Source organism: Cynoglossus semilaevis, chromosome Z, assembly GCF_000523025.1.
Source record: "Cynoglossus semilaevis isolate Cse_v1.0 chromosome Z, Cse_v1.0, whole genome shotgun sequence".
Classification (NCBI taxonomy): Eukaryota; Metazoa; Chordata; class Actinopteri; order Pleuronectiformes; family Cynoglossidae; genus Cynoglossus; species Cynoglossus semilaevis.
In genome coordinates, this window is record NC_024328.1 from 3,726,537 (window position 1) to 3,743,778 (window position 17,242).

A 17,242-nucleotide genomic window follows, 5' to 3' on the forward strand; every position below is an offset into this window, starting at 1 on the left:
ACAGAGACAAAGACATTTGGAATCAATTGAAAATCCAACGTGATTTTTCCAACATCCAAAATCCGATCACTATGTCCCTGAATTGGACTAAATTACGAAAAAACGGGGAGTAATTGAAAACTCTCTGGTAAAACAAATCAAACTGAAATATATTTGGTCCTTGGAGTAGATCAGACTGGAATAGATCTAATTAACTCAATCTTCCCACCAATCTCTAATAAAAACCAAATAAAACCAAAACAGGAGCATTTACTCCTCATAAAGGCAAAGGAGACTATGTATGCTATGAAAGTGAATATGTTATGAAAAACCTAGCCTCAGGAGCCATAATGCAGGATAAGAGATTTTGGCATTCATCAATGATAAACAGGAGGGAAATGTTGGAAGAATTTAATTTATTATCATTGCTTCATGCTGTACTGTCCCTTTAAGAAACTATTTGCTTCTCATATTATAATCTAGTGTGCTCAAGACACAGCCACACCCACCTTCTTACTCCATACCCATTCATATACTCACACACGATCACATGATGAGTTGATGAGGAAGCTGCCAGAAGAGCAAGCCGCACTCTCCCCTTGCAAGTAAAAGATCCAGACGTCTTTTGTGTTGTTACTTTGTCGTCACATATGTTAGAATAAACCTAACAACCACCTTCCTGTTTCTGCAGGTGTTGTTCTGTAACAGGAGACTCTTTCAGAGAGGCTAACCAACAGCCTCTTGTTCTCAGCCTGATGCTGAGTGATTTGAGAGCGCAGGTTCTGGAAGTCAACCACCTGCTCCAACGCTTAATTGCACAGATAGAGAAAACCAAAATAATTTATGCTAAAGTCTAAAATGCATGTACAGTAGTGATGGGAAGACCGACTCTTTTTATTGATTCGAGTCTTTGACTCTCGAACAGTAAAATGAACGAGTCGTGAACGAATCTTGAACTAATCATTTCATTCGTTTTACAGCAGGGGGCACTTTAGTAGTGATGGGAAGACCGACTCTTTTTATTGATTCGAATCTTTGACTCTCGAACAGTAAAATGAACGAGTCGTGAACGAATCTTGAACTAATCATTTCATTCGTTTTACAGCAGGGGGCACTTTAGTAGTGATGGGAAGCCCGACTCTTTTTATTGATTCGAGTCTTTGACTCTCGAACAGTAAAATGATCGAGTCGTGAACGAATCTTGAACTAATCATTTCATTCGTTTTAAAGCAGGTGGCGCTTTAGCCCTATTGTGGGCGTTGTAAAGAAGGCTGCGGTTCTCCGACACTAAATAAGGCAACATGGTTTGCTTCCGCTGACAAAGTCTACAAAGTACACAAAATGCCATCAGCCATTAAAACCATTTGAAAAGCTAAGGAATAAAAACACACCACAATGTGAAGAGCTGAGCTCTGTCACGTGACAAATGAAACGAATCTGCGAGAACGAAGCGAAAGATTGGTTCACAGAGTGATTCGTTCATAGTTAAAGGTTAGTTCACGACGAAAGATTAGTTCACAGAGAGTGATTCGTTCATAGCGAAAGATCAGTTCACAGCGAAAGATTAGCTCACAGAGAGCGATTCGTTCGTAGCGAAATATTAGTTCACAGAGAAAGATTAGCTCACAGAGAGTGATTCGTTCATAGCAAAAGATTAGTTCACAGAGAGTAATTCGTTCGTAGTGACGGTCAGCTCCGCCGTGAGCCTGTCCAACGGGGACTGCAGACGGGTGTCCATGTCTGTCCTCTCTGCGCGTAGTTACACATAACATTCAGTCTGCGTCTTCAGTCTGACTCTATAGAATCACAACACCCGCGGTGAAGGAAACAGTTTAATTTTGCCTCAACCGTGTACCACCGAGAACATGGAGAAAACCTGTATTGAGTGCGAGTTTGTCGCTGACACACTGAGAACAAGTTGAACGTTTAACCAATTAACAGCAAAGCTTAGCTTCTGCTAGAGCTCCAAATAGGGCACCAATCCTAGAAATATATTTGATAAACTGAATGAACAGGTAATAAATCAGTCAGTTTAGCGAGAACAAGTTTGTTTGATTGAGATAATGTGACACGTTATGCACTCTCAAAGTGGTAACCATATTTATTTCAAAGCCTAACATCATGGGTGCAAAAAAGGACAACTGCACCCCCCCCCAAACTGCTACACACGTACACATTTATAAGCAGATGTATGACCATAAACACAAACAGATGCAAACTGCCATTGCAGAGATTAATATTTGAGATCAGGTGACAGTGTACAATAACATCATAATATATTGGCACTCATCAGGAGTCCATGAAAATCCAAAAAAACAATATATTTATTGGCATATATCCTTGTTTATATTTTGACAGTCATTCTCCTGTCTTACAATACATGGAACCAACCATTTCTGATGTAAGTTTAGATTGTCCCACCAGAGATATTAAAACTTCTGCTGTGAAGTTTGCATGTGTTGTGTGGTTTTTCTCCAGTTAGATTAGGTAGCTTCCTTTGATTGATTGTTCACTCCGAACCAATTAATATGAAACTGTATTACTGCAAGCGTGAATTGTTGTATCTATATAAATTTAAAGAGTCTTCAATAGAACATAATGAAATTATACTGTAAATGGCCTCATACATGATTTAAAAAGCAATAACACAATTATTTGCTAAAATCAAACATTTATTGTTCATTTGTTTCACATGTACACTTCTTACAGGGAGAAACCACCTTCATCTTTACTAAAATATATTAAGAGATCTGAGGGTATAAAGACATTTCATACAGAGGAAAATGACAGAACACGCACAGATATATATTTTAAGACCCTGTTGGAAAAAAAGCACCCAAAGGCAAAGTGGACATAAAGTCTTTCATCAACTTACCCTAAATCCTTATAATCAGCACTAAAGAGGCCTTTGATAATGAGGGACACCTACATCTCATTTGTATGCAAGAACTCAAGTCTAGAAAATATAAAACTACATCCAGGTAGTTTTCTCATAAAGGGACATTCATGAGATATGTAATGATCTGCTTTAAATTGATTCCAGTTGCAGAACCCACACCGTCCCATGAACAGTTTTCTCTTCACAATGTACAACTTTCTTCAAAAATACAGTACATTCCAAGGCCTCTGACACATTTTTGTACTGCTGCGCATAAGAAGCTGTTTTGCATGTCAGACGAAACACTGTCCATCAAAGAGGCAAAGCCAGAGGTATGTCAAAAGATCCACAGCAGCATGGATGCAGACGTTGTGAGAAGCTAACAAACTTAACGCCCGCCACAAAGAAAATGACCAACATTTATGTGTACATTTAGTGGGAAAAAAAACAAAAGAAATGTGCTCTGTAACATGCGTCCAAAATAGTGTGCAAAAAGTTCATCCAAGGCAATTTCCAAACAGAGTAGTGTCAAAGATATGCTGTTGATTGTGGTAGTTAAGGCCGTAACTCTAAAGACAGTGTCTATATTTCAAAAATACCAGAAACACACTCAAAAAAACTTCACATAGCATTAAAGTATATTAATTAATGCTATTGTTCCTAGCGCCATGTACCTAAATAAAAGGGTTCTGCCTGATTGGCATGCATGTTTTATTTTCTTTTTTAAAAGGGGGATTAAGACAATGCATCCCTTCTGGGATCACAAATCAGGCTTTAAGCCCATTTTGGCAAAAAGGAAAATAATTAAAATGCTGGAGGAGGAAGTGGAGATTGTCAACATGTTCACAAAAAAGGAAACGTTTCTGTGGTCAAAACAAACTTTTGTGCAGCAGTCGTTCCTTCTGCCCAGGCCTTTATTTGAACTGAAAGAGACACAAAAGAACAGATTAAAATAAATATAATAAAAGCTCCACAAATAGTTTTAACATTATTTGTAGGGCTATCCAAAAAATGACAATTTTTATTCCAATTAATCACTTATTCTTCAGTATATCTTTGGGACAGGAGGATAAATAACAGCAGGCAAGTACAATATAGGGCACTTCAAGAGCTGCAATACTCAGACTCAATGCTATGTGTCTCAATAGCATCAGACTTAAAGTATGTGAAAATAACAAAATAACAATAAATTCAGTGCAAATCCTTCAGTTAGTGTTAAAATGTTTTAATCTGATTTCACAAAATATTCATTATCATTATCGTTTATTTTAACCTCCCTAATTATTATTATAGTTAAGTACATACTATAATTACATAAATACAGTAAAGTTGAAGTAGAAAGGATAAAACATTGAGGAATCCTGTTTCAAATGTATGTTTTTGAAACTGTTAAACTCTAATGTTTATGTTCAGAACTTACTGGATTTTTGGGTAGGACGTTGGGTTTCTGAGCCAGTGCAGGTTTCTTCATCAGAGCAGGTTTGGAAGGTTTGGGCGACATAGACGCAAGAGGAGCTGGTGAGGAAGTGGAGACACTGTTCCCCTCAGAAAGCTGCTCTAGTGGAACTACAGCCAGCTCGTAGTGCTTTTTCCTAAGCTCCCCTAGACGCAGACGCTCGTTTTCCAAATGACTCTCCAACTCCAGCACCTTCACCTGAGGACAAAGAAAAAAAGTCAATACAATATGACCCAAGATCAAAAGTATTCTGGGTTTTTATAATTTTTTTCACATTACTGCATGTGAATAAATCACAGTAAATTCTAGTGTAATATGAAGGACTTTATTTTTTCTTTATTTTTTTTTACCTACAATTATGTTTTGCTAAAAATCTACACTAAACTTTTGAAATTTCCTGTTGCTTTTGCAAAAGTGCTTCAGAGTGCATGAATGGCCATGTTTGAAGACAGTTGGAATCATATTGCATTATAAACGAGTCAAGTTAAATAAGCCAAATCACTATGGATTTAAATACAGTCAGCTGTATAATATGACTGGTTATTTGTTTTGTTGATGTGCATTTGATATTATGAATCACCTCAGCTGCTGCAAAACCGTATGTCATGTTACTGTACTGTGCTGTTTACACTTTGACTAATGTGACTTTGACTGTTTGGTAGTTCAACATGTTATGGGAGCAAAGTCAGTATTAATTAAGAATTTTACAGCTAACTGGATACAAAGAAGTTTATTTTATTTTAATATACAGTATTCTTTTGCTCACTAATCCAAGATACCATCTTTTTTCTTTTAATGCATTCAATTACAACAGTATGATGTCCATATATACAGACATTTATGAGACAGGTTAATTGAAGAATATAATCAATCTCTAATCAAACTGTATCATTTGTCTAAATTTTAACATAAACCAAACCAAAACCATACAGTAGTGTGTACACACAGTATATTTCATCATTTCAGTTCAATGTTGGTGAGACCGAGGATAAATGTGATAAACCTACCTGTGACTCCATCTCTTCTTTCTTCAGCTTGATAAGGGACATTCCAGAGAAGTCCATTGTATCTATATGTTAAATATTGAGATAAAGTTAAATTTATTAAAATTACACACACTGTAGAGTACAGTAAAACAAGACAAACCTTTCTCCTCCAGGTGCTCCTGGCCTGTCCTCGTTGAAGCCACCACGTTAGCTGCCATTTCATTCACACGTCGAGACGCCTGCTGGAGGACTGTCAGCCCCTTACTGTTGCGGTCAGCCTTGACCTAAAAGAAGACCCAAAGAGCATTAAATGGATGGAGCTAGTTGATAAGTTCTAGAGGTTTTTGATTGCATTTGAGACAGTGATCTGGCAAGTCCTGCGATTATCGACTGTTTTAACACATAAGGAAATGCTGTGAAGTTTTTCTCTGCCTGATACTGTGTACCCAGCTGCTAATGTGGGTTAATGATAAATAAGTCGTAATGATGGAGTTACCTTGGAAGCAGCCACCAGCTGTGCTGTACTAGCAGCAATCTCGTGAGAACAGACAATCAGCTCTTCATATTTGCCTGTGTGCAGCACCACCTTATCAGCTGACTCTCTGTGAAGGAGAAGAAAATAGCCTTGTCAATTTCCATAACAAAAAAAAAATCATTATGTGGACTAAACATCACTTAATTATCACAACAGTGCTCTGTGTTTAGGAAGATTTATGAGAGGGAGATACTCAGAGATAACTCAGAAACTGCTCTTGTTTATCTTAGCCTTCAAAAACAGCTTTAAAATATATGTGATAATGTTAAATCCCAGGAAGTATAAATGTGAACTTACACCATCTCTGTTGCCCCCCAGCCCACAGCTTTGGCAGCAGAGATGAGTCCTTGAGTCCAGCGAGAGTTTTTGGCATAGAATTCCTTAATGGATGCTGCACCCTGAACAAAAAAACATCAGCAGAATTAACTGTTTATTCATATCTAAAATAATAATCAATGATAGCAAAAAATAAACCTAGCTGTTCATTTAAAGCCAAAGTCCAAACAGAGATACCTACCCGCCCACCCTCTACAATCTCCTTTTGAAGGTGTGTGGATGCAATGATCAGCATGCGGATGGCCTGAGTGGGCAGGATAAAAAACAACAATATTCATGAGTCCCTATTAAGTATTTCATGTGAATTACTGTCTGTGTAAAAACACAAATATACAATACCTTCATCAGGTCTGTGCAGCTGTTCAGAATTCTGTAAAAAATATATTAAAAACTGTAATTTTCTTGCCTTTCTTGCACAGACAATAAGAATTTACCCAAATGTTGACAAGAAAAAATGGAGAACACATTTTCCTATTAAAAGTTGGTATGTGATTGATTAAATCAAAAACATAACAGACCTCTCATTGACCTCCAGCTTAACTCCTGATGTGTCCTTTCGAGTCTGATTCATCATTTCCTAAAAAACAAAAAAGTTAGATTTATCAGACAGACATGATTATCTTACAACTTTAGTAAAATACAAATGTAACAAACTAAGTCTGATCATAAGTAATACATCTATTCTGCGGACAGCCTCCTCAATAGCCGCAGATGTTGCAGCCATTTCTTTATCGACCAGATCACCCAGCTCATCCTGACGCACGTCCATGCCTTTAGGACGCAGCTCCTGAAAAAACAAAACAAATGGAAGAGTGGCAATACACAGGGGCATGGTCATGTTGTATTTGGTGATTTGATTATGTCATTTTCTGATCTGCAGTTGTGGAAAACAAACACTGTAAATACGGTAATGACATCTGTGAAGTATTTACACTGGTCTGGATTCACAGTGGAAACAGCATGTGCTTCGAATTTTTTTTAAACAATTGTTTTATACTCCATTATTCTGACCTGTCCCAAATACAGGATCTTTTGAACGATAACGCGAACAGCAGCTGGGTCAGCCCTCTGCAGGGTGGTCTTGGACTTCAGGTCCCTCAGGTAATGCAGACTCTCAGTGGCACATCCTCTGCAGTTCTCTGTCAGTCCTGCAGAGGGCAACAGAGCAAAAATCACAGATGACTATTAAAATGTTTATCACTCTGCTGCCTCTTTAAAGGTGGACTTAATTGTAAACCTAATATATGTACTAAATGGTCATGCAATTTTTAAGTACTCACGGTCTGCATGGTCAGTAGGTGCCATATGTGCTGTGGCACTGCCATTAACAATTGTATCAGCAGCCAAGTGGGAGAACTGGGTCAACGCCCTGAGCAGGCCTCCAGCATCTGGTTATGACAATATTACGATAAAGGAGCAGTGTACCACGTTTTTCAATCAACTCACATTTCATGACTCAATCAAAAAGCTAAATAGGAAATATGTGGAGAAAATAATCTCACCCCCCATGTTCTTCAAATAATCTCCATGGCCTTTCTTTACTTTGTCAATGGAGCCAAGTGTGGCCTCTGCACGACTGATGAGATAATCTGTTGACGCAAAAAGGATAAGTTTTGTCTGTGTAATACTTTTTCCCTCTTCACATTTCACATATGCTGTAAGAGATACTGCCTGACCAAAAAAGGTCACTCAGAACTACCAAAAACTTAAAACAGTTGGACAGAGGTGTAACATGCACATGCCAAAGACTCTCAATAAGGTTTGGATCAACGGACCCTGGTGAGACTACACAGTTTGGGAAGATGTTTACACCAATCAATGTTCTGTACTTAATTGCAGGCTTAACCACATGTGTTGACATTATTTTTGGACAGGCACTGTATGGTGGGAAACCAGAGAGCAGACATGTGACCTGGAGAGCTGGTGCAGCGTACATGCACAGGATCATCTAACTTGGCGACAGCATCTTGAATGATATTCTCAGCTTCGGTGATGGTTCCCTGCAGCAGAGCAAACTGTTCCTCCAGGAGCTTCTGCTTCAGCTTATCCTCCTGACTTGTCTGCATTTACACACAAAAGACCACACAACACACACCTGAGCCAAAGTACACCAAAGGGCTTATGTCATTTTGCTGTTAGCAAGCAATTCAATAGTCCAGCCATCAAGGAGGGTATGATTCAGAGCAGTTAAGTGTTAGTTATTTTTTTTAGCTAGCAATATAATATACAAAAGCAATATAGTCCACACTGTGTTTTGAATGTAATACACAAGTCAGGTAATGCGAAGGCACAAAATCAAACCATACTATGTCAGCTGAAAGGGTTTTCTATGGATCTAAAGGAAGCACCTAATCATTAACTTGCTGATGTTGAAAAACCTGAATGAGGTCAAGTAGACGTCGTCACCTAAATAACACCAACACACAAGATCTTCCAATCTACATAAAACACCTAATTTGAAATTGAGTTAGCACAGTAATATAAATATTTCAGGAATATAATGATCATGAAAGCTGACTTCTTCTGGAACTTCTTTTCACTCTATTGTCCTGTCTAACCTTCTCCTGCAGTTTGCCCTGCAGTTCTCCCAGCTCCCTGCTGCTCTTCTCACGCTCCAGCTCAAGCGACGACTGGTGCTGCTGCGAAGCCTGACGCAGTGAGGACAGCTCCGCCTCTTTCTCACTCACAGATCTCATCAGACGCTCCTTCTCAGCCTGCAGAGCTGACATTGAACTGTTCATTTGCTCTTTTGACTGGAAACGAGAGAGAAAGAGAGACCCGTGAAGGACGCTAGAAGGGGCAGATGGCAGCAGAGAGTCCATCAGCCAAATTTCAGTATGCCTCGAGAATAAAACCGCCTTGACAATGACCATGAAAACTAAGGGATAAAGAGAGAGTTACTGCACCACATTTTTACCTGCTCACTGGTCTGCATTGTTGCTTTTATGCGCATCACTTCCGCCATCTTCTCCTCCAGCTCTCGCTTTAGCCTCTCCATCTCAAACTTCTGCTCTTCCAGCTGTGTATTTACAAACAAACAGCAGTTGACCGGTAAAACCATGGCTGAGATTAACAGAGACAACAGTTATGAAGCAGTGAAACACAGCACACACCTTCATGTCAGAGTCTTGTTTTATCCGGTCAATCTCGAAAGACAGCTGCTGTTTGGTCCTCTCCACCTCCTCCTGGGTCTGTTGGGTTGCAGACAGCATCTTCACAGTGTCTGCACTCTGTGAGCACATCAACACAAATATAGTGTTACCAAGTGCAGACAATAGGGCGGTGACATCTGATTTAAAATAAGTGTCTCTGTCACCTTTCGCAATAATTCAGCGTGACTGCCCACCAGCTCTGTGTGCTTCTCCTTTAGCTTGTTGTAGCGCTGCTCCGTGGCCTGTGCTCTTTCTGCACGAATAGCAAAGATGAAAGATGGCAGCACAGTGACTACACACTCGCCAACACCATGCCCCTGAGAGTGTACAGGTCCCATTAACAGGACAGAGCTTCTTTTAAAGACACTGCTGCTATGCTCCTTGTGATATTCTATTGTTTTCGTATTTTGATCTGTTAGCTGTTGGCTTACCCACTTTAGAGATCTGTACATCTAAGCTCAACACTGCAACCATTTTTACACAGCCAAACTGGCCACTGAATCATATTCACCTGACTCTCACTATATTCATGGAACAGACAGAAACAGAATGACAGAGCTTTACGTGATTCACAGTGACAAAAAAAGAGAAAAATTCTCTGTTACAGAGGGAAAAATAAGGTTGAGAACAGCAGAGCATTTTCATATATTATGCTAAAAAAGACCTGTCCACAATTAACTGACTGAACATAACCTTAATTACAGTTTGAACTGGCTATTAGAAGTGCTATTTCTGTGCACTCAAACATGTTCATGCCAGCTTAGCCTTTTAATGGATAGGTGTGGATAGGTCATTTTTAATCTTTCTTTTGGCTTTGTCCCTTTTTTCAGTGGTTGCCACAGCAAATCGTTGATTTCCATCTCTCCCTGTTCTCTGTATCTTCTACTCTGACTCCAACTATCTGCATGTCCTCGCTCACTGCATCCATATATCTCTCTTCCACAGTCTCCTCTGCTCTGAACAGTTGATCCTAAGTACCTAAACTCCTGCACCTTCACCACCTCTGCTCCTTGTAACTTCATTATTTCACTGTTCTCCCTTTCGTTTACACACACGTACTCCGTCTTGCTACGACTGACTTTTATTCCTCTTCTTTCTAGTGCAAACCTCCACCTCTCTAGGTTCTCTTCTAGCTGCTGCCTACTCTCACTACAGATCACAATGTCATCTGCAAACAACATAGTCCATGGGGGACTCCTGTCTGACCTCATCTGTCAATCTGTCCATCACCACAGCAAACAAGAAGGGGCTCAGGGCCGATCCTTGATGTAGTCCCACCTCCACCTTGAAGTCTTCTGTCCTCCCAACAGCACACCTCACTACTGTTGTACTATTCTCATACATGTCCTGCACCAAACTAACATACTTCTCTGCCACTCCTGACTTCCTCATACAAAACCACAATTCCTCCCTTGGTGTCTTGTTCCGACTGACCATCATTCTTCTTCTTTCTAGTGCAAACCTCCACCTCTCTAGGTTCTCTGCTTGGATTATTCAAATGGTGCCATCCCTGTAACTGTTGCTTTACTGTATGTTTTACATTTAGGGCAGGTCTACACTTTTTTGGTACAAGAGCTGGGCACCAGTTACTCTCAGCTTAATGAAAATTTAGTTAGTGTTGAATGAATATCTTACTCTCTGCTTCTAGGAAGGTGTTCTGTAACATGTCATGATCTGCGTAACTGCGGCGCATGGCCTCCAACTCCATGCGTAGCTGCTCATTCTCCACAAGAGCACGTTGTTTCTGAGCCCGTTGCTCCTCCAGCTCTGCCTCCAAACTGTTGATCTGGGACTTGAGCTGTGTGATGTAGCGCTGAGCCTGAGGGAGAAGAAAGTCTGTATTTCAGGAATCATGTCAAATGACATGAAAAAAAAAAAAATTGTAAACCAATTGTAATTTTTTCCATGACGTCCAAAAACTCAACCCGACACCAGCGTCACTTCTCATTCACAGGCTACTTGTCACATTCCACATGTAACCAGCAGTATTTGCATCCACCCAACACATGACCCAGATTCCATTTCATACAGATAATGATGCACTGTGATGACTCGCTGACTCAAAATCAATTCCACCATCATTCAGTATTATAGATGCTTTTTTTTACCTCAGCTTTGACTCTCTCCAGCTCTGCTCGCAACAAATCCAGGTCACGTTTGAGGCTCTCAATCTGAAGATCCCTGTCGGAATAAAATAGTCAGAATCACCTGCCACAGATCCTCTTCACTGAAAAAGTTACAGTACAACCTTCTCTAGCTTACCTGTCATCAAAACTTCCATTAGGTGGTCCGAATGCACGGTCAAATATGTCAGGCTAATAAAAGACAAAAGAAAAAGAAAAAAATAGACTTAACATCTACAAAATATCAACTTCTTTCTCTTTACCTGTGTGACAGTAGTTGTACCTGAGGCTGGGACTGCACCATGCTGGATGTGGAGATGTCGCTGACCTCAATGAGTGGCTCTGGGTCATCATCATCATCATCTGGTTGTTCGGGTTCTTCATCAGCCATGACCACAACTGGCCTCACGTGTTTGGCCAGCGCAGCTGCGTGCAGGAAGTTAGGAGGAGACTAAGGAGAAAATGAAGGAAAGCAGATGCTGCTTAAACACTGTCAGAGGCTGTCTAACCCAATTCTGTAGTTAACATTTGGGAAAAAATAAAAATATATATTTTAAAGTACGTTTAAAACAGTATGCAGTAAAAAAAAAAGAGAAAAAAAAAAAGAAGCACGTCTAAAGAAGGTCCAGACAAGAGCATCTCCCTTGAATTTGATGTGTTTTTCTTTTATGTCTTTCATTGGTTTTAACAACTAACATCAATGTATAGTTAACATATGAGCGTATAACGTATAAGCTAATAGCTAAAGAAGATTAAAAGATGTTTGCTCTATTGCTATTGACACCTTTCAGTGTCCAACCAGGGTACAAAAAAAAGGATTAATGGAAAACAAAACCATTTTTTAAAAAAAGGGCATTTTAGGTCTTTTGAAACAACAACTGTCACTGTGTAAGAAGTGAAATCATTTCCTGTTTCCCTTCCCACTGTGCTCTTACATCAGGCAGCCTGGGGATCTGAATCAGTCTCTTGAAGTACAGCATGTCTCTGGTTTTGTTGAAGAATGTCTTAAGGCTGCAACACAGAGAGAACTATGTTACATACTCTAATTATACACTTTTGCATGCACACTGTACTATTATTAAAATGTACAATGTAGAGACAAAAACAAAATTAAAAAGAAATAACCTTAAAACCCTCAGACAACATCAAAATAAATTAAATCAGAATGGACTTTAAACTTTATCAAATGTAAACTCCCATTGTGTCTATGTGAGTTGAAATGATGACTAAGCTGTTTCTTGCATAAAAGTATTTATAAGATTGTAGAAAACATAATTGTGGCATAAAAAGTGGCATGTTTTTCTAACCAACTAAAATTAACTCAACCCTGTAACTAAATTTGACCTAACACAGGTCAGTGGACCTCAACTGAATAGGTGGTCAACAATATTAGTAATAACAACAATAATAATAATGCTTTCCCACAAGGCAAAGAATAAGGCCACGTTTTTTCATGAGGTACATTTGAATGTGTTTTTATATAATAAAAAAGTTACTTTTCACTCAATTTTGTAACTTTTGATTAATTCTCAGTTCTTAGTCTTAAGTAGTCCTAAATCCAATGTCAATTTTGTACTTAAATGCACTTGCAGGAGATTCTGCAACATAAATGGGGGGGGGGGCAAAGATGAAAAAATTTGCATCATTGACTAGGTGAGGCAGAACAATTAAGTTGCAGACTTACAATCCATCCATCTCTATAGCTCCACACTCATTGTTGTAGTTGTAGCCTGAGGGCTTAGATAACATACCTTTGGAACTGACCATGGAAACGGTCGCGATGACCTTGCAGGGTATCGGCAGGGAGACCTAAAATCCAAGATATAACATAATTTTTTTTCTTTAAAATAACACAAACCAAAAAAACCCTTTATATAGTTATTTTCAATTATTAAAAAAAAAAAACACAGCAACAACTGTTCTTACAGGCGTGCAGCTTGAACAGTAGTTTGACAGTGAAGTGGTAGAGGGGACTGCAGTCCTGGATAACCTGGATAAGAGGAGCCAAGCGACACTGGCCAGAAGTGAGCGAGGAGATGGCGATGGACGAATTGAGCTGTCGGATCACTGCAGACAAAGTCAGAGACACAAGGAAAGCACAACTCATGTTTAATCCTCAAGATTTTGGGAAGAATTTTTAACAGAGACCAAGCAGGAACACTTTTATTTCTTTGCTTTGTTCTCATCCACTCAAATAGCTATTAACACAGGACCACATTTAAAAGGTTTTAGGAGAATCTCGAGGGTGACTTTAGTTGAAAACTGTCTCAACACATTGACAACATTAAGACAACGCCTAGAGAATCTACAGGAAGTTATGTTGGTGTGAAAGCAGATTCTCCTGGTGTTGTAGTGAAGAGATGCAGTGTACATTTGACAGAGTTGTTTACTGTATAAGAGTTAGTTTTCACATTTGGTTCTCGTGTTACATGAAGCTAACAGAACCCACAGGGTGTGACACGAATCGAGGTCCTGCTCCACTGACTTTGAAACAGTGCTGAGACTAGTAAAGCACACATACTGACTTGAAAGTAAAACCTCATCCTGAGCACCACTATGAAATTTGTTTACGGTGCTGCAATGAGGTCCTCCATGCAGCATACCATTACATCAGAACTGTAGGAAATCAGCTTAATGTCCTTGGGTAAAAACAATGGGAGAAGGAAAACACAGAGGAACACAAGTTTCAACAAGACCAGAAAAATAAAATGACCCTTTTCTTAGGTTATGGGGTCAGTTTTCTGTTCTTGATAACACTTCCACGTCAGCTCTTGGACATAAATAGATAATGTCAGCAGGTTGCTGACGGCTCAGGTTTCTTCTCTTTGAAAGAGAAAACAGTGGGAGGAGTTGTCCGCCTCACCTGTCTCAGCCAGCCTCAGCTCTAAGTCCATGTAATCAAACACCTCCACCGTGAGCTGGAACCTGCAGGAGAGAAGTCGATACCATTGTTAAAAGATTAATGAAGCAATAGCAGTGCAGTCCTACAGAAATAAAATCAGCATTTTTAAAAAACACTTTATCAACACAACTGGTTATCAACTCAGTTATCAGTTATCAACTGATATGGTTGGTAACGATAAAAGTGGACATTTATTTAAAACCTACATTGGGATAGTTTGCTAACTCACACATTATTAATGTCTGTGCCTGCCGTGCGCTCTAGGACCTCGTCTGTTACCTCCAGGTTAGGTGGGATCTCCGCATGCTGCATAGTGATGATGTAGAGTTAGGGGTAATTTAAAATTAGACATTTTGTCGAGTTTTCAAATACACACGTCATAATGCACTTTTACCTTCACATGAAACTCCATTTTTACACAAAGCATCTTGGAGTACATAGCCACCAACTGTCCATATCTATCATGGAGGTTGCCCTGAAAGCCACAGCAGCAGCGGCCGCAGAGAAGGAAATCAAGGGTAGGACATAAGCCGTTAAAAATATCACAGCTGACTGGAGGTTTTCTCCTTCTCTTATTTCAGGTCTGTATTCTATCAGTTTAAATAAATCAAAAGAGGACTCACCCAGAGTTTTCCTACTTCCACCATAGTACTGTGATGTCTCATGCAATCTTGTAAAACCTGTGAAGGTAAATGAACCCCTTGTAGCACTGGTCAGCTTCTGGGCCGTGTTGAATATACAGGATTTGTTTTTAGAAATTAGATTACTATTTAAATATTTTTAATGCTAAAACTTTGTGATTTGTATATCAAAGTATAATTACCACAAAGATCAGCCTGTGCTTAGCATTAGCTGGTGCGGGGAATAGGGAGAGAGTGCGGAATCAACATTAACTTAAGAACACAAGTCTAATTGCTTATGTTTTCGTACATTTTATCCTTCTTTATTATTAAAAGGGAAGACATAATTATATTAATTTTTTGGTTTAATTGCAGTCAAGATTTTCTACCTTGTAATCATCTTCCTTAAAATAAAACTCAACTTAGAAGGCAGTAAAATGCCAACACGTAGGAGGAGTTTAAGTTGCTGTCAATCAGAAGCTCCATAATTTAATAATAATTTAAGCTGCTCTCTGTTATGACAGTTCTCATTGATCTCCAGTGTTTGCCTACACAGCTATTGTCTCGTAAACAGTGGGCTGGTAAAGAACTCATCTTGAGTCATGAAGTGTTTCACTTTTCATTTAACCAAAATCTAACTGATAAAAGAGGTAATCGTCTAAATGTGGCCAGAAGATGACATCACTGACAGCAGCTTTCATACAAAGCCTCTTGTTGTCTTACATTGCGGTGGCCATCCCTCAGGACTTTGTGCAGCACATGACAGAACTTCCAGCTGAGGATGGAGCTCCCGGCCAGAGGGAGGCCCAGAGCGTAGGACCAGAAAGTGAAGGCTCCCTTCTCTCTGTGAGTGCCCAGGATGATTCCTGTGGTTTAAGTCATTAAGGATGCACATACATACATATGTTAGATGGCGGCTACTGCACAAACACCTTTCTCCCTGATTCTTTCTTCCTGCTAAAAGAACCACCAAAGTGTATTTTTTGCACTTTTGCAAAGATGTTGAACTGATGATACTCCTTTTTATTATCCATACAAAGATGAATTACTATTGCATTGTACCCCAGTGCGCATGCAGTACACCAATGAGCAGCCTGAAGAAATAGAAACTCTAAAAAAAATCACTTAGCTTCACTGTTTCCCTCGGCCTTCTTGCCTGTGACTTGAATATTTATCATAATATTTAACAAGTTTATTAATGAAATGCCTAAGCATCAAATGATATTAGAATATATACTAAAATACTAAAAGGCCTTTCACTGCCTGAGAGTATTGCAAATATCAGTTATTTCCACCCTTTATTGTTAAACTTAATAAGTAACACAAGTAACACAAGTCATACTTAACTACAGAGAAGGGCCCACATTAATATATAATGTATTAAAGTTAATTAACATTTGCTCATGAATAATTGTCAACATGTCTCCATCATCAACATCATCAAAAACATTTCCATTGTGATGAAAAGTTGTTTTGAAGGATACGTCTGGCATGTTTCTCCTTTACAGGCGTCTCTGTGGAGTTGATGGCTTTGCTGATGCTGCTCAGCTGCAAAAAAAAGAAAGAAGAGAGAAGTAGCTTAGTTGTATCACTCTGTTAAAAGAACACTGGTCATAATTGAGTTAACAAACAAAATAGTGAAAACAAAACAACAGAAGTCAAACAAGCAATAACCAGGCAGCACTGGAAGAATGACTGCGAATGCAGTGACCTTGCACTGTCATTATTCCAGTCATAGTAACAGAACTGAAACAACAATTCAGGAATAATTAGATACTAAAAATAGCATGTGGCCGAAAAAAGAGGTGCAAGTTGTTTACATAACATATTTTTTATTGACCCTTTGTCTCTAGGTGGTGGTGCTTTGTTAATAAAATATTGGTAAAGTTGTGTTTCAATGCCATACTGCCTTACAGCAATTAGGGCCACATAAGAGACGGAATTCCTAGCTTCATAGTTTGTTGTTATCTCGTGGAGGGTAGTATAGATAACAAACCCTGAATAATAATCTTACTGATAATGAGCCTGGGAGAGACCCGTTGTCACCACAGTCAGACAATCCTTTACCTGCTCAGCAGGTAAAGCAAGTGTAGCTACAAAGAACAAGAAGGAAAAACAGACTCCATCTGTCTGGATCTCTCTGTCCTCATGGACAAATATATTTGAGGTTGCCATGGCCATGTTACGTTCAAGTCTTGAACGTCATCCATCTGTACCAATAAAACTATAACAAAGAGCCTGGAAAAACTCTTTAAAGATGTCTAATTCCGTGACA

At 39.2% G+C, this 17,242-nt stretch overlaps 1 protein-coding gene across 1 annotated transcript in view; it reads right to left on the reverse strand.

The window, feature by feature from the left end:
* Positions 1 to 2,638: 2,638 nt before the first annotated feature.
* Positions 2,639 to 17,242, reverse strand: part of hip1rb (huntingtin interacting protein 1 related b) — a 22,822-nt gene continuing 8,218 nt past the window's right edge. Inside the window, exons 2-32 of the mRNA XM_008335782.3 lie at positions 16,452 to 16,515; positions 15,691 to 15,833; positions 14,971 to 15,027; positions 14,742 to 14,822; positions 14,577 to 14,653; positions 14,309 to 14,370; positions 13,372 to 13,512; positions 13,197 to 13,254; positions 12,381 to 12,456; positions 11,729 to 11,896; positions 11,585 to 11,637; positions 11,431 to 11,503; positions 10,958 to 11,141; positions 9,487 to 9,575; positions 9,284 to 9,400; positions 9,088 to 9,189; positions 8,729 to 8,923; positions 8,083 to 8,230; positions 7,673 to 7,759; positions 7,451 to 7,558; positions 7,182 to 7,318; positions 6,847 to 6,957; positions 6,689 to 6,747; positions 6,510 to 6,540; positions 6,352 to 6,414; positions 6,132 to 6,232; positions 5,796 to 5,901; positions 5,460 to 5,583; positions 5,321 to 5,382; positions 4,278 to 4,511; positions 2,639 to 3,780 (exon numbers count right to left, since the gene is read on the reverse strand). Coding sequence (XP_008334004.1) covers positions 3,772 to 3,780; positions 4,278 to 4,511; positions 5,321 to 5,382; positions 5,460 to 5,583; positions 5,796 to 5,901; positions 6,132 to 6,232; positions 6,352 to 6,414; positions 6,510 to 6,540; positions 6,689 to 6,747; positions 6,847 to 6,957; positions 7,182 to 7,318; positions 7,451 to 7,558; positions 7,673 to 7,759; positions 8,083 to 8,230; positions 8,729 to 8,923; positions 9,088 to 9,189; positions 9,284 to 9,400; positions 9,487 to 9,575; positions 10,958 to 11,141; positions 11,431 to 11,503; positions 11,585 to 11,637; positions 11,729 to 11,896; positions 12,381 to 12,456; positions 13,197 to 13,254; positions 13,372 to 13,512; positions 14,309 to 14,370; positions 14,577 to 14,653; positions 14,742 to 14,822; positions 14,971 to 15,027; positions 15,691 to 15,833; positions 16,452 to 16,515 — 3,120 coding nt within the window. The 3' untranslated portion in view covers positions 2,639 to 3,771. The remainder of the gene's footprint in view (positions 3,781 to 4,277; positions 4,512 to 5,320; positions 5,383 to 5,459; positions 5,584 to 5,795; positions 5,902 to 6,131; positions 6,233 to 6,351; positions 6,415 to 6,509; positions 6,541 to 6,688; positions 6,748 to 6,846; positions 6,958 to 7,181; positions 7,319 to 7,450; positions 7,559 to 7,672; positions 7,760 to 8,082; positions 8,231 to 8,728; positions 8,924 to 9,087; positions 9,190 to 9,283; positions 9,401 to 9,486; positions 9,576 to 10,957; positions 11,142 to 11,430; positions 11,504 to 11,584; positions 11,638 to 11,728; positions 11,897 to 12,380; positions 12,457 to 13,196; positions 13,255 to 13,371; positions 13,513 to 14,308; positions 14,371 to 14,576; positions 14,654 to 14,741; positions 14,823 to 14,970; positions 15,028 to 15,690; positions 15,834 to 16,451; positions 16,516 to 17,242) is intronic.